The sequence below is a fragment of the Crassostrea angulata genome, chromosome 6, assembly GCF_025612915.1.
Source record: "Crassostrea angulata isolate pt1a10 chromosome 6, ASM2561291v2, whole genome shotgun sequence".
NCBI lineage: Eukaryota > Metazoa > Mollusca > Bivalvia > Ostreida > Ostreidae > Magallana > Magallana angulata.
Genome location: NC_069116.1, coordinates 53,428,972 through 53,446,537, shown reverse-complemented (window position 1 = coordinate 53,446,537; position 17,566 = coordinate 53,428,972). Strand labels below are relative to the sequence as shown.

At 33.5% G+C, this 17,566-nt stretch overlaps 1 protein-coding gene across 1 annotated transcript; it reads left to right on the top strand.

Annotated features, from left to right (window-relative positions):
- The first annotated feature begins 7,223 nt into the window (after window positions 1–7,223).
- Window positions 7,224–15,684, top strand: LOC128189045 (uncharacterized). Its single transcript, XM_052860456.1, has 3 exons — window positions 7,224–7,449; window positions 11,148–13,052; window positions 14,382–15,684. Exons 1-3 carry the CDS (start codon window positions 7,434–7,436, stop codon window positions 14,678–14,680), a joined length of 2,220 nt encoding a protein of 739 aa, XP_052716416.1. The 5' UTR covers window positions 7,224–7,433; the 3' UTR covers window positions 14,681–15,684.
- The last annotated feature ends 1,882 nt before the right edge of the window (window positions 15,685–17,566 follow it).

Here is a 17,566-nt window from a genome sequence, read left to right as displayed (position 1 = left end):
AGGCAAGGTAATTATATACAAAGCAGTTATAATTATGTATGATATATCAATATACACAGTACACAATCTCATTTACTCTTTTAAAAATTATATATAATTAAGTAAACAATTTTATTTCATGGTTGAAAGGCTAAACAACTTGGTTTTCACGTTTCTTTTTTCACTGCAATTTTATTTTCTACTCGCAACTATTTTGACTAAATAAGATGCAAGAATATTGAATATATGATCAATTGACCTTTTATTACAAATCTAATAGACCATATCACAAACTCACCTTCTTGAATTGCAAAAAGACCGACGCACGTTTGCCTTCGAGACAAACACAATACAAAAACTATAAGTCCAGATGGCTTGAATCCTTAAAGAAAGCTTGCCTAAATATTTAATGTAGTCAATTACGATAAAACTATTGCAACATTCTTAAAAACAAATGTGGTAATGATTATTTTTTCCTTTACCCTTCATAAAGTCTACAAGCAATGCAATCATTGTAAAGTAGGACAGTGAGATACAGAACAGGTGTTTTACTGTTACTCTACATTTGTCAAGGATTTAATACTCGAGCAATGGAAATGCAATTGTTTTGCAGTTCAAAACCTGTTTTCGCATTGAAACATAAAATGCAAAAAGAAAATATATTATTAAGAAATGAAGACTGAAATATATTTCATTGCTATATAAAATAATTGATTAAAATGCGCGCCCAGTGATTCTTAGTTCATAGTATATTATGCATTTTGTAGTACATCTCCTTCTTGTGCCATTTCTTTAACTGTCACCAGAAAATCATTAAAAAAAATTCTTGTTAAATCTCAGATATCACGATTATCTTCGAGGTTAGATTACTAAGTACAGGCAAAGACGTACCGGGTTGTCACTTTATACAGAAAGTTGTAAGTTAAATTGTACGACCAGTTGTGGATATGTACAGGAGTCTGCCGGACAAGGTTATACTCTCTCTCTTTAATTACTCTCAAATTGATAAAATTGCAGTCTTCTAAAACACAACTAATACCAATCCATGGAAAACAAGTTTCGGTCAGTTTTTAAAGTTTTTGTTTTGTTTTGCTTAACGCTATCTAGATAGATCAACCATACCGATTTTGGACAAAAAGGAGCAATGTTCACTCATCCAGAAAATATTGGTCGCATACAGCATCCGAAGAAGGGTTAAATTGACATTATGTTTTCTTAAATACTGGTAGACCCTACTGTCCAATAGAACCTTAAGTACATTTGAATCTCTGTTCTGCTGCTACTTTGAAAAATATAAAAAACAAAAAAAAAATGGATAACGATACAAATGAAAAACTTCACAATATAGATAATTTTTTAAAACTTTATAAAATCAACGGAACAAATTGAAATCATACAATAAAAAACCCAGAAAATTATACTATAGAAAGCAAAAATAGAAACACTGGAATGAAAAACTATATTTAAGTAAAATATTGTTTTCAATTGTATTTGTGAAAATCATTTTACAAATGGAAAATAAAACATTATGAATGAAAATGATAAAACGCAAAATTCAATATGGCGGGTTATGTTCTTTTTTTCTGCCATGTTTTTTTTTACCTAAAGTATACATGTAAACCACTAAAAAAAATCAGTTATTAAACATAATTTGGTTCAATCCCTTGGATGCTTTTAATCTAACTGACATAAAAAATTCCAAAACGACTTAACATTCGTTCCCCAAATCTTAATCAGAACGCCTTGCTGTTTTGGTTTAATTAGAAGATAAAGGATGCTATTTTAAGATCGATGACGCGTGTCAAGGTCGTCTCCTGTAGTTATCATCTGGGAACCAGTTCGATGGTTTGGTGCTTTTCGATTTTAAGAGTATTAACTCATTGCTTCCACTGATCCATGAAGTTAAAAAATCCTCCTCTAGTGCCACATCGATTGGTTATACCAATGGTGAAAAAGGTTGATTTACTATTCCAGAACAAACGACGGTTATATTTAGCGGACAAAAAAGAGCAATCTGCGTGCGCTCTGCTAAAAAAAAAATTAAATATTGAAATTAAAGGAGTTACGTGTATGTCATTGATATTCTAATTGGTTTTATACCTCATTCTGTAGTTTAATCTGGTTTCAAATTGACTTTCTAACTAGATAAACTTCTGAAGTTTATTATTGCAGTTTCCATTTCTCTTGAGAAGCCAGCTTTATCTGAAAAATTGAAAAATCAGAACATGACATAGACCATTTCTCAAAGTGTTTGATCTTTTTAACTAAACAATTATACATAATTTCCATATAGCAGCATTTCCTTCATTTGACAGTTTTGGTTCTAATTTCAAATAAGCTTGATTTAAATTATGTAAAGTTCAAAAAAATAATTGGAAATGAGGAAAATGGTGCCCCCATGATATTTTGAAAAGATCAGCGTTTTGACAAATGTCCTTTATTATCAACTATGTATGGATATTTTAATAACGATCCATTGTTGAGTTGTAGTGCTTTTCATTATGCTAGTTCTATGCTATTTCCTGTTTCAAATATCCATGAAAAAGAAACAAGAAAACAAAAACAACAAACAAACGAAAAAAGACAAAAAAAAAAAAAAAAAAAAAAAACCCTAAAACAAAAACAACAAAACACACAAAAAAAACTAACCCCCCTCCCCCCGAAACCCCCCCCCCCCCCAAAAAAAACCACATACACACACACACACACACATCAAAACAACCATTTATTGACGAGTTGTAGTGTTTTTCATCATCTTAATACTATGCTATTTCCTATTTCCCATATTTATGAAAAAGAAACAAGAAACCAACAACAAACAAACGAAAAAGACAATAATAAAATATGTTCAAACGAAACGGCTTGGGAAAAAAAAGAGAAAAATAAGCATTTACATCCTCTCAAAGCGTAGGAAAGAGGGAAACAATAAGAAGAACAAAAGGATAAAAAGGGCACATCTAGTACATAATTAATATCAAACTATGTGACATCAAAATGAAAAAATGCTTTCTCCTGTGTGTAAAAAAACTGAACAAGATCCCTACACTATGTTATGTACAAAGCCTTTAAGCATTTCGATAGATCGCTATTTAAATCAGCTCTGCATCTCTTAAATGATTAAATATAAAATGATGAAATTATTAATTTCATTATAGTTATCTCTGACTCAATAGATGTTTGAGTTAGAGATTAGTTGCTGAAAACGAAACATTTTAAAATTCAGATAGGCACTCAATACCCATTAACAAACGATAATTTTTTTTTTAAATTCCATGCATGTAAATTTCTTTTAAATTCCTAATCAAATAAACGTCATCTTTTATTTCTTAACATCCCGATTTTGCCAGTTGAGGACATGGGATTGTTCGGGGACGAATGGAAATGATTGACACATTACTAATTTTATAAAAAAAAATATTTGTCATATAAGAAAAAAGAAAAAGATATTTAAAAATATTTGTTTAAATTTTACAGGGCTTTTTATTAGATGAAGTTAACTTAACTTGAGTACACATTCCTTGGAAAAGGTAGAATGGGAAATGAAATATATCTGAGTTACATCTATATTTTAAAACCACAATGAATAGATGATAAAAGTTCCGCCCTTCTAATTTATTACAGACTATTGTAATAAGTCGTGTAGTCTATATACTGTGATTAGAGAAATTAAAATTCATATCTATGTTTGCGCAACATTTACAATTAGATGGGATTTAGAGTTGATATGTCTCGAAAAGTATTTTGCATGAGTGAACGTATTTACGTTTCTTACATGAAGAAATCCTTCAAAATAAGGCTTATGCGAAACCTTGAACCATTGGGCTCCCAAACGCAAAAAATAAGCTGGAGGGAGTCATCAACAAGAGAAACATTTGCGAAACTTGATTACATAATAACTGATTCCATATTTGATGGACATTCACTAAACAAAAACGGTTTTCGTTTTCAATTTCAGTTGAACAAACACAGGCAATTCATAAAAACAAAGCTCTATGACTGAAACTGTCTACAATTTGCTGGGAATCTTTTTGCCTCAGTTTTTGGGACTTTCTTGGTTGCACGTTTCATGCAGTTGCGCAGTAGAAAGTAGCATGATTTATTTGTCTGTGGTTCTTCTCCCAGACAAAATTCCTCACTACAGTAAACAACAGACATATCGAATGTAAAAAAAAAAAATTATAAACCGCTTTCGAGTAAATAAAACATTAGACAAAATAGATATTAAGAGCTACTCACATCACCGCATGCTTCAACTGATAAACAAGATTGCGAATTATAATTTTTGGAATTTTGAATGAACATACAGTGCATAGATAAATTATGAATATATTGTCGTTATATTATCTATGAAAACCATTCCTTTTGCACATTAGTACGGTTATTTGATTGACAAAGAGACAAATGAAATGGCCAAAATTAATGTGAAATATCTTATTCAAGTACATATAGATATATGAAAGATGAGTAAGAACAAGAAAATCTTGGCTTAGTAGTCTGGAAAAATACCACGTGTGTCTTATGTAAGGCATGTCAGTTTAGATTAAAAAAGAAAATTGTTTATACTTTCAATCCAAGCTGATCTAAATACATATTGACTAATTTTAGAGAACAGCTTGATGAGTTTCGTAGAAATATCTGATATTTGATACATGCATACAGTGCATATAAAATGATTGTTACAAATATATCTGCACAAAAGTGCACATCAAAACTGATTTAAAATCTCAAAATCGTTAGTATGATCAAGTAATAACAATTTTACTTCGTAAATGTCTTATTAAAATACAAAAAAAAAAACAACCCCAAAACCCCCCCAAAACGTGAGTGCTATTTCTTTGAAAAGTCCGTAAAAATATCTTTTATTTCATCTGCGAGTTAAGTTGATAATTTCAGATTGCATGGTACTGTTCTCCGAGTTCAGCATCTGTCGGCGCCATTGCACTGATGACATGGCGGTACACAGTCACATCCAATCATCACAGTAGAGCACCTTGCTAAGAATGACACGACCCTAAGAGCCTCACGTACGGATATATCCTTCAACATTTTTTTGGGTATTTTTTTTTATATTTTCATAAGCTGTGTACAAGTCATATGATTATCGGAAAAGCAATCATCTTGCAGCTGGTAAATAGCAGGTATATGGGGGCTCTTGTTATTTTGTTTCAAAATAAGTGCATTGCATCATGCGTTTTGGGATTTTCCTCAGTTTCAGAACAATAATGAAACGAAACACTCCCATCCTTTTCCCTTTTGTCTCTAAGAACATACTACGAGGGTTGTTCGGAAATAAGTGAGACAACACAAATATTTCCCTTACTTAGTGACGAATTTAGATGAAAATTGGCATTTATAAACATTGAAGAAATTCAAACAAATAATTGAACAAATTAATATGATTTTTTTTTAATATTTCGTTTACGACGGTGCATAAATTAATTAAGTCGGAGCAGGCATAAACTCGGAGATTAAAAAACTTAAACATCTACATGTACATGTACTTCTTAAGTGTCGGTAGACCAACACTTCATTACAAAGGAAGTCAAATTTTATATATCTTCATTTTGCTTTTATTGTGACTAACTTTTGTGCAAGTTTCACTAGTAGTTTGTCTGATTCTGTTTTTGTTGATATTTCTTAATCCATTCTGTCACGAGTTTGATATTTTTGTAATGGCTTTTCATGTGACGATGCAGAGATGCGACCGATTTTCCAGAAATGTTCTTCTTCTGTGAAAACTATTTCCATATGTGGTTTAGAAACGTCATGTTAAAGTTCTTCAGACTATTTCATTATTAATTTTGGAGGTTCTTTTGTTAACTGATTGTTTTTGTCAGCTTAATCAGCTTAAATTATGAATACAGCAAAACTCGTTTATAACGAATTTCAAGGGACCATAGAAAAAACTTCGTTATAGCCGGAATTCGCTATGCGTTTATAACGAATTCGTAAAAAAATATTATAGCGAAATCGTTATAAAAAATATAAGGGTTTTTCCGGCTAACAGTTTTCTAAACTATCGTAAGTTATAAAATTAGTATTACCGTCATTTACAAAAAATGTCAATATAACCATTTCATTTCAATTTTTAAAAAAATTCCGTATACTATTTGAATCTGAGTATTTTGTATATACATCTTAAAATTGCATGTTTCTTCAATGAAATTTGAAATGGAAAAAATTCGTCATAAAAATGATAAAATACGTTAAAATTTTGTCTTAAAATTACTTCGTTATAGCTGTAAATTCGTTATAGCCGTGTTCGTTATATACATCAATTTTCTATAGGTTTATATAAGAAATTTGCCGGGACATGAATAATAATTCGTTATAGCCGTAAATTCGCTATATCCGTGTTCGTTATATTCGAGTTTTGCTGTATATAGAACCATTACCGTTCAGTCATTTGTCGAAAGCCGTACACTCGAAGAAAAGAATAATCACAATAGTAAAAATTAACATCATCGAGATAGAATCGAACCTTATTTGTTTTAATTAGTCTCTTTTTTAAAAAATTAACTCGAGAATATGTGCTAAGAGAGAAAATCGATACTTTTCAAAATTTTAGCACGTATAATGATAAAAGTTATTTCCCTTGGGACATCGCAATAGTTTACGTTTGAGCCCACGGCAGGAGGCAGATCCATAATTTTAAATAAGAATGGTATTTGCAAAAACATAATAAATAAATTACCACGATTTATTCATCTCCTCTTATATCCGGCCCATTAATAATTTATGTACCGGTATTTCAACAGAACTTCCGGAGAAAACACTGCGAACACGGATGCTAGGTTTACCAAGAGAAGACAATGCTAAGAACTAGATAACTGAATATCGAGGTAGGGATTCTGTAGTTACAACAGCGTGTCACCAAGTACTGTCGGGAAATCTCTAGTAGTCCTATTGACTCAGAGACAAAAGACGATTGATCTATTCACAGAAGACAATCAAGTGCGTGAAACGTTTAACCAACCCAGTGGGTTTAAAATACACCATCTTAAATAAATTCATAAACAGATACATCCCTTGTTTGTGTTAGAATAAGGCAATCAGCGATACCCAATAACAATCTAAATTCATGAAGCGTTCAACGCGATAAGTATGGAGACAATGCGATACAGAGAGAATGTAAATGAATGTCGTGCGAGGACATTGTTTCGGGGCTAATCTAGAGGTACGCCTGCTAATCTAGCACTACCCGAGCTGGTCTCAGGCCACGGTTCCTCCACTGCTTGGGGTGTGATTGAATGGAAAGAAAGATCCATAAATTGCTTAAACTATCAACAAGTTATCTTTTGGCTACGGTTTATCTGACGAATTCTATTAAGTACTTGGTCCATTAATTGACCTTTTCCTCAATGTATTGAAGCTTTTTGAGATTGGAAAACGATTTGTTATGTAAACGGTACCCGTTTTGAGTTTTGTAGAATGGCTACCTCGCCAACCTCTAGATGAATGTCGCCGATGGTAAGTCTAAATTTATTACATTGAATTTACACCTTTGCAGCATGTTTATCATCTTCATAAAGTTTCATTTTGACTTTTTACTCATCTATAGTACCTTAATGTTAATTTCACTATCCATATTCCAATTGCTTATGGTAAAAATAACATTGCATTGCTTACACTAAGCATATAAGCAATTGCCGATAGTATAGCAATGAAACTATTGGCCATTTAGCATGAGTTGTAGTTTAAAGCAATATGAGCTGCAATTTTTATGCTGAATTTATTTAAGAAAAATGTTATTTTGTACTAAATGACAAAAAAATCATTGGTTTAAATTTCTGTTACACAAATTGTTGTGGGAAATGCCGTTAAGAAGCCTTAATTGAAGCAAAATTGCATCACTAGAATTGTCGTCCTATACAAAAATTGAATTGCTATATATTCTCTACAAGAGAAATCTTACTTCTGACAAAAATTAATGATTTTTTCAAATATCATAAAAGCTTAAGTTACATGCAGACTTAGCATACAAGTAGGTTTTTGCAGCAAAATAAAATTATAGAAAATACAGCTCATAAATAATTCATCATCATTACTCATCATAATACATGTACGTACCAGGGTACACTGCAACAATTTGTCATGTAAAATATGTAACATGATATCTTTTACTCTAAAATACTTGCTATTCGGATAGAATATAAATATAATTCATACACTTTACGCCATAAGAACTCCAATATCCATTTTCCACGATGAACCGCTTTTTGAAGATTTAATACTAGTAATTTGAATTTGAATTATAAAAATGATGTATCTACTGATTTAACTTGTTCTCACTCTTGAATTGGCTGACAACTGTGGAAGATTAACCTTGCATATTTCTTTACTGGTTGACTTGTTAATCAAATCGTAAAAATCGTTAATTAGTGCCCCCCCCCCCCTCCACTTTAAAAAGCGAGAAGAAGAAAAGGAAAGAAAACGTTATTTGATACATGTATTTCATACACAGACCGTTATGCAAATACATAAATGATATGATATAATTATATTGAAAACAATAGTATAAGACGACTTCATAGAAAAGGTATATATATACATGCAAAATATTTATACATATATCTACTTGTAGTTATAGTAGATCCGAGCCAAAACCTGCCCCCCCCCCCAAAAAAAAAAATGGGGATTGGGGGTGGGGGTGGGGGGTTCTCGTGTCTTACCATAGCCTTACTAATAATTCCAATATACTGACTTGTACTAAAATGTAGTTGTATCACACTCCGTTTAAATTGTATCTTAGCTAGATGATTATTAATTTAAATTAATGGTAAATCTAACTTTCAAGGAGTTTTAAAGTCAGCAAAGGGTGTTCCGCCCTTCTTTAGGGGTATAGTGACGTGTAGTATCAACAGGTGATCTGTGGTTTACTGTCCCCCAACATCGGAGATCGATATTGATTTTGGGAACCCTAATTTGGGCGTATATGTGATGAGTCAATGTTTGTTTTAATGGGCAGGAGTGTGTACAGAATATATGTAAAGGTAACACAAGAACTGTGAAATGTATTCAAAAGTTGTGACATAATACGTTTATTGAATTTAAAATCACGCAATTGATCTTGCAATTACGGATCTTAAATCCTGTTATATTTATAGACATACTTCTGTAAAATGAAATTGAAGCCTAAATGATTTACCTTACAACAAAAGTTTTTATTTCTGACATATGAGAGGGTGTTTTTAAAAATCTGCTCATTTGCATTTGCACAAAACAATTTGATGAATGTGGATAGGTTTTCTAAATAACGGAGAAAGAAAATACGTTTAAATATACCTTACTTTTTTATTTAACATTCCAAGAGATCCCGTGAAATTCTAATTCAGTGTATATTTAAGGGTGTATAGAAAATAAATTTTAAAATCATTTTAAACAGGAGATTCGGTGTTTTTTATATCTTGTATTGAAATGATAAATAGTGATGTACTGAAGTCTGACCGATAGAAGTGCCTAATACGTGTTAAATTAATTTCAGCGAAAGTGAAAAGTGTGTATATATATATATATATATATATATATATATATATATATATATATATATATATATATATATATATATATATATATATATATATATATATATATATAAACACATGAGCACCCACTTAATGAAATGTCACCACTAATAGAATTTCCACAAATGTTTAAAAATTCATTGAAACAAGTACATGTATCTCACATCTCAGAATGCTTTCATTAGCATTGAAATAGTATATTCTATTTTGCGTGGTTAGGTTTTGTTTATCATAGATATAACGCGAAGAAAACTAGCCAGCATATACTATCTTACACAGTCACTGAAAGAGATGTCAGCCACGGCTAGGAAAAAAACACAGAATCAATATCACAATTCTTGACGGAATGACCTTGACAGTGCCAGTAACCTTGGCATAACCTTGAAATTTCTACTTCCAGTGACCTACGCAATAAATTCTAAGGGTTCAGTTTAATGTATCTATTCCAAGAGACGTGTAGTTACAATCTAAATATAAGTTACCAGTAAAGTAATATATGTACATGTAATGTGACAACATTTTGGATTTTGTAGTCTTATTTTATTATTTTTTAAATTTAATTATTTGATTGATATGGATTATTTAACTAATCAAAGAATCAAAGATATATGAAAAAGTCACTTAGTCATCACTTGATCTTAATAATGTTTGACTTGATTAATAGAAAACTATTTTAAACAAGAGAGAGAGAGAAAGAGAGAGATAGAGAGAGAAAGAAAGAGAGAGAGCGCTTTCACCGAAGAATATGTAGGTATTGAATACATAGTATCCTATAAAGATTATTTAAAAGCCTTCAGGTGACTGTTATAAGATTAGCCTCCAACGTTCTCGCTGTAGCATTAATATTGGATGAAAAAGAGTCAACTCTTTACTTCATAATTGACTTCATAGTATAATTTTGCTGGGGGACGGAAAAAAAGATAATATATAGAAATTTAATCTTGTGGTAGGTCGATATCAAACGCCAGTATGCACAATAATTCTCATCCACCTTATGATGTTCATCCCAGCCTAAAGAGTTGGTTTTATTCAATATAAAAACAACAGCGGGTTGTAAAATTATCACTTCGACGATCAATACAACAGCCTTAGATCCCCTATTTTCTCTATCATTTAAAATAAGAAAACACTGCCTTTTACAACCAAGCAAAAAATTTTCATTTATTTATCCCAAAAGAAAAAAAAAGATATTTCCCTTCAAGTTAAAAGACAAAAGTGAAAATAAAATGACAATTAAATGAGTGGGATATTTTAGCCCTTGCACTAGTTCACTCTGCAAGATTTAAAATCCAATAACCATTTAGTTTCGATTGGCTTTAATTACTCTAACGGTGTGTTTGAAAATTAATAATACAATGCGCTCAATTTTTTTCAAACTTTTTATCGTTGCAACAGCACATAACACAAGCTTTTGTAATTCTTCCAATTTTAATTTCACTTTATCGATATCTGTTTCATTTTCAGCGCTAGTCCTGCTCATCTGAAAAAGCTCCAGGCTGGGTTGAAATCACCGAGCCAGCGCCGATCAATTATGCTCTGTTTGTTTGTGTATTCATTTATCACCCCCTGTTTTGATACATTTCTTGACATAATGTATAGGTAAAATAAAACGTCATTCAAAACTATTGATCTTGATATTTACAGGTTTAAAAATGTCGTCTGCTTATAAGTCACGTGATTTAAATCCTCCCGGCAAAGTGCCAACGATAGAACTTGGCTACCCTGCAGTCGTACTTTTTACCTTCAGTCCAAGTGAGAAAGAATCTAGCGAGATCCCTGTTTTAGAGGGAGACATCGTGCAACTTCTATACAGCATTGGAGGATGGGTGTTTATTCAAACTTATGAAGGAAATGTAGGGTATATTCCCCTTGACTTTTGTGGGGAGTTGGAAAGTTCCAAAGAGGTCGGATCTGTGTTCAAAAAAGATTTTCAGAAGGATTGCTACCCTGGACCCACTCATCTAGGCCACGAAGATGTGACTGATTATCGCTTTAGGTTAGATCAAACTCGGGAAGCTTTCCCACCAAGAAAAAATTCTGAAAGTTTAAATGACAAATTAAGTTGTATACATGAAAGTTTAATAAATCGTGACGACCGCGTAAACAGAGAGTCAAAACATTGGAGTTTTTATACAGAACACGGGTTCAATACAACGGTCTTTGAAACAAGACAGCTAAACTCCTATAGTTCTGACAATGAGCTATCCTGTTTGACGCAGTCGCTGTCGTGTGACATATGTAATGCATTTCTGTCTCGGTTGATCTCCGGAGTTCACAGTTTGGCCATAACTGATAAAGAAAAAGCGGATTTGAAATCTCGAAAGCTACTTAAGCTATTGCAAAGAGCGACACAAGAAGGTCTGAATTTGATTTCCAATATAAGATATTTAACTGGATACGGACAGAAGTGTTGTGTTGGATTTAAAGAGAATGGAATTAGCTCTGGTAATGACCTGGACCACGAGCCCGTGCCAGAGTTTGGTGCGCAATGCATGCAATGTGAAATTTTAAGGGAATATTTTAAATTGTCGGAAAAATACTCCATGACGGATTTATACGCTACGATTCGGGATCTGCATATCCACGCTTTAAGTGATTCAGATTCCGATCCCGACTCTGGAACTCATATCAAGTCTGCATCGTCAAAGAATGACTCGTCTAAAACGTGGGCCTCAAAACACGAAGAACCAAAATCAAGAAACGCTGAACTATTCTTAGCTTCGAAATCTCCCAATGAAATAAAGAGAAGCGTTTCGTTTCAACTGGAAGATAGGACTATGATTAAGTCGGAGATCATAAGAAACAATTCTTTTTCGGGGGAAATTCATTTTGCAAAGTCGAGTGAAGAGAAAACCGACGGAACGCAGAACAGAGAGTCTTTGCATTCGGGATATTCTCAAAAGACTGTAGACTCGGGCATAGCGGATGTTCACGATGACCTTGATTCGAGTTTTCACTTGGAGCACAGGTCGGAGTCTGTGGAAGATAAGGACGAGAATTGCAATGACAGAAAGGACACAGCCTCGCCTTTGATCCAGTTAGACTCTAGTAAGACCCCTGACACGTTTGAAGGTTCCGGGGTGTATGGGTTTCAGGCATTGCTTCACTCGAAATCGTCCCTCTCACCGCGCATTTCCTCCACTAAACCTAGTGCCCAAAGAACGCCACGAAATGAGGCTACTGTGAAAAGACAAGATGCATTTAAGCAAAAAACAACCCCCTTTCTCGGGAAACCTTCCCCGAGGGAGAGTTTTCCTGCTCCTATTGTCGAACACAAAGCTTCCTTTCAACCATCTGTGTCCAAAATGTCGTTCTCACAACGAACATTTGACAAATCAAAAACTCTTTCTGAAATGGAGCTTTCAGTGTCGGGCGCTGGGCCGCCCTTAATTAAACTAGACGAGGCTGTCACAAAAACGGAGGGGGATCAAGTGAAGCTTCCTGTCATGCGCGGTAGTGGGGAGGAGGCTGGGGCTGCTGACAAACGGAAAATATTAGCTAGACGTTTCCAGTCCATGAAAAGCCCTCCGGATCTGCGCCAGTCAGCAGGTATCAGAGATGCCGTGCATTGTTGCAAATCTAATGCACTGATATTTGGCATTGTGGTTTTAATAAGCAATATGAGCCGCAATGTTCAAGTCGATTTCTTTGAGCTTAATTGATTGACTTAGATGACAAATATAAAATGGCTTGAAAACTTCTATTAGTCGAATTGTAGTATGAATATGATTATGAATCTATAATTAAAGCAAAACTACGCCGTTGACGTCTTCTTAAAAATTGGATTGCTGCAACATTAAAGTTTAATGATTCAAAGAATTTTACAACTATATATGGCCTTATAATAATTGGTTTTAATAGTATGCTTTATTGGGGATTATGTTACATGCAGAATTATTACAAAATCATTTTTTTGGGCAAAATTAAATTCTGAAAAATACGCCTCATATTGCTTTATATGAAAAGTGAACGTAAAAGTGTTGTTTGGTTTGCTCGAGTTCTAAATACCCACTAAATTATTTGAATACTGGATATATCAAATACCTAACCTTCCAAAGTCAAATATCTTTATTCATTTTAGGGTCAAATATTTGTTTTCTAAAGCCAACAAGTGATCATCGGAGAGAATAGGCTAGTGAGGTTATGTAAGAAGTCTTGCCAATATTTGGCGGATTTTTCCTTGAGTGCTCCCTTCCTTGGGCCTGTTTACTTTCCTCCTTTACATGACCAAAGTGTATCTTTAAACAATATTTATTTGGCAGAGGGAACAATTAAACGCCCAAAATGACAGCTTGCTACCCAAGTCACCCGCTTCAGTGACTTCTAGTTCCATATTTTTTTGTCTTTAAAGGCAAAAGGTTGGAAATGTTTAGACGATTAATACGAGCTTGACCTAATTCAAAATGATAAGTTTTGTAAAAATAGAGGAAAGAAAATCTTTCAAAAAAATATTTTCAGATGAGTTATCTTTTTGAAAAATGTTGTGTTTTCGAATAAAACTCATGGCAAGCCCACATAGTTCAATTTGTATTGTGTGATTGAATTCCATCGCAAGCTTGCATTGGTAAAAAAAAAAAATAATCTTAAACCGTTATTTATATCGGATGTCCCAAAGTGTGTAGAAACTTTCACCTATCTGCTAATAATAAATAATCCTTGAAATACAACCCAATATCGATCTTCATAACCACTTGTTTGCTCTTCTAAAGGGTCATGTCATAAAATTAAGTAAATATTCGAGTATTCTGTCAAATGTAGGAGAGTCCCCTTACTATCACATAAAACAGGCACATTTGCAACAGGTGCTCTAACGAAATGGGTTAATGCTGTACAAAACACTCCGTACAATGGTTTACAAATTCAAATGTTTGATTTCAGATTTCACACGGAGGGACGATAAAGACATCAGGAAATCGTTGCATGATCTCTCCCAAGTCAAAAGAACATCTAGTGTAAAACCAGCTCCCATGCGCGCGCAGCATTCGATACCAATTCAAACTTCACAAAAAGACGGTACCACCGCAAAAACAGTGCTAGTGAAAAAGTTCAACAAACAAATGTGGCGACCCCCCGTTGGGAGCCCCGAGGGTTCCGATCAAAGACCCTTCTCTCCATTTGGAGGAACTCTGCCACCGTCAAAAATAAATAAAAAGAAAGTCCACGAAGTGTTTGTTTGAGGAGAATGGCGGCATCTTGTGAAATATTTTAACCCTTAAGGCCACGGAATTTTCAGATTTGGGTCAAAGTCATCATTGATGTGTTGAACAATAAACCAATGACTGAACAAATGATTTTCATTTGGCAGGGACTTCATAATGACATTTATACATAGTATGAGGATATCGTTCTACATGGACTTTACTAAGCCATATTTCTTTGTAGTGCCAATGCAACTCGTGTGTGATACATTTACTCCGTCCACTCATTCATGCAGTGAGATGTCCATCTTAATTATAATATATTTTTTAAAATACTGATATAACTGGTTATGCATATGTATTTGTATTTCATAGCTGGTTTTTAGTGTAGAACGAACTGTTCGTCGAAACATTCTACCATATATGGTTACCAATGATCAGTGATGTTCAGCAAACAACTGTTATTGTGATTGCATTTGTTGGTGATGTTATTGCATCGCAAATAGCAAAAATGATACTACATAGCTAGCTTTAGACGGTAAACAAAAAACTGGAATATAGGTAAAAAAAAAGAAAGAAAAGAAAAGAAAAGTTTATAAGACATGATGTAATGGAATTCAGTTTTACCGAATCAGCCGTTGGTCTGGTCGGTTTTAAAATTTGCTGATTTACCGCTTGTGACAGGTTTTGAGATCTGACCGATTTACCGGTCGCGTGACTGGTATTGATATCGTATCGATATATCGGTCGTGGGACCGGTGTAGGATCGTATCGATATACCAGTCGTGTGACCGGTGTAGGATAGTATTAATGAATCGGTCTTGGGACTTGTTTAAGATCGTATCGGCTAATCGGTCGTGAGACCTGATTAAGATCGTACCGATTAACCGATTGTTTGTTACTCTGTGATAACGAATGGATTTTTACATTGTGATATTGTTGGCTATTTATTATACTTTATCCTCTTGGAGGAGATGGTTATTGTACATACGGTTTTAATTTATGTTAACATATTTATTGCATTAAATTGTTAGTTATTCTAATCTATTCTCATTTCTATTTTTCTTAAACACAAGAGACCCCCACCTTCGACAGCCTTTATAAGTTGTTCATGCAATTATTCATGTGATTATAATATGGCTCAGCAAAGTGGATGGTTTTTAATTTTTAATTTTGATCCTACATACCTTGCTTGTAGATGCATGCACTTTCTATAAAGCATTTTATTCAGTGATAATTGAAAGCGAAATCTTTACTTTACATCTCAGTGAACGATTATAAAACATACCATTGAAATTAGAAGTATGAACATGTATATTCTCTGAGAAAGATTATTTTGACAACTGAGACTTTTAATCAAAAATATAAACGACTGATAATGACGTCGCTAGTCTAGCTGCTGTTGTGTACTTTCTAAAGAACAATGGCTAAAAAGCAATAAAACGCTCTCTTTAAGGATCTCCATCTCAGACAACGGTTTAAGCAGCGGTTGAACCCGAGGGACGGACCAAGTTCCCTAATGTCGCTTTCAATGGGTCTTTGTTGGAAACGATTTTACTTGCTTAGTATTAACTGTTTTGAGGAGAGATTTATGAACTACATGGGCATAATGGTTCTATATAAAAATACACTTGGGTCTGTTAAATTACTTATCGCTGATATTTATATTGAGAGCAGCCCTGGAATCCTGGTCCTTTATAATTGCCTATCCAATAACTCTGTATTAATAAAACCTTTCAAAGATAACCGTGCATTATATCGGTATTGGGGGACAATTTGAAATAAAATGAATATCATTGATTAATGGATTTTTTTTTCAGTACAGCTACACTATAAGTTATGTAAATATTTCTTTGAAATACTGATAGTGCCATTTAGATTTAAAAGAACAAACGTTTTTGTACTTTGACCAGATCATACATGTAAGACGTGACAGGGTGACAATTAAAATAGTTGAAAAGAAGTTCGGTACAAATTTACATATAACTGGATGCACCATAGTGCATGGTGAGGCACCCAGTAAGTCTAAATAACGAACATATATAAGGCTAAGTAGATTGTGGTATACATGTACATGTATATGTATCTTTATAGCGAAAATATCTGGAGATATTCGAGTACCAAGCGTATGATATCTCATATGTTAGACTAAAACCATTGCTTAACTGGTATCTCAGAATCTAAATTGTTTTGATTTTTGTATATTATTAGGGTATCCAATAATATCCAGGGCATGAAATGAGACTAGGAAGGGTTTCAGATGATCTATAGACACACGTATTTTATTCAAATCAGGCCATAATATCTCAGTTGCTGAAATGTCTTCAGCCTGAGAAATAAGACTTGCTACAGCATAGTATCTATACAGCTATTTCTTCTTATTTTTTCATGCAATTAGAGACATAAACTTATCGTATCTCAATGGTCAAATTGAAGACACTGGACAGGCTAGTGGATTGTATCTCAAAATTTGATTTGACAAGTCACAGAACAAACCAATGTGTGTTATCAAAATCACAGTAACGTATTCCGAATGATAATGATACGGGTAGTAGTTGTATATTTTCTTTGTTTAGCTTCCAGATTAACAGATTATCGGCTCACGTTAATTCCAAGTGTCTGGTTGGGCTTTGTGTCGACTAATCGGGAATAGATTATCAAATCGGGGATGTGAGCCAGTGACCATGTGCAATATTTTACCCAGCATTCATTGGAGCGGTGAACACCGAGCTCTGAGGGACTTGTCAAGGCCATGTTGTTGTAGGACGTGGTTGGCTTAGCTTGTTTATTTGCTTTAGTAGATTTTTGTACACGTGTAAAATTATACAATAATGGTAGTAGTAGTGAATTTAAACAAATTAAACGGACTCGATTGTTAAAAGATAATTCTTAATTTCAAATCCCTGTCTTCGAATATTTTAAAGT

What these genes read in the sequence shown, in the direction of transcription:
- LOC128189045 (XM_052860456.1), top strand. An exon ending in GGATCTGCGCCAGTCAGCAG is followed by an intron (nt 13,053 to 14,381) that starts GTATCAGAGATG and finishes GTTTGATTTCAG; the next exon opens with ATTTCACACGGAGGGACGAT.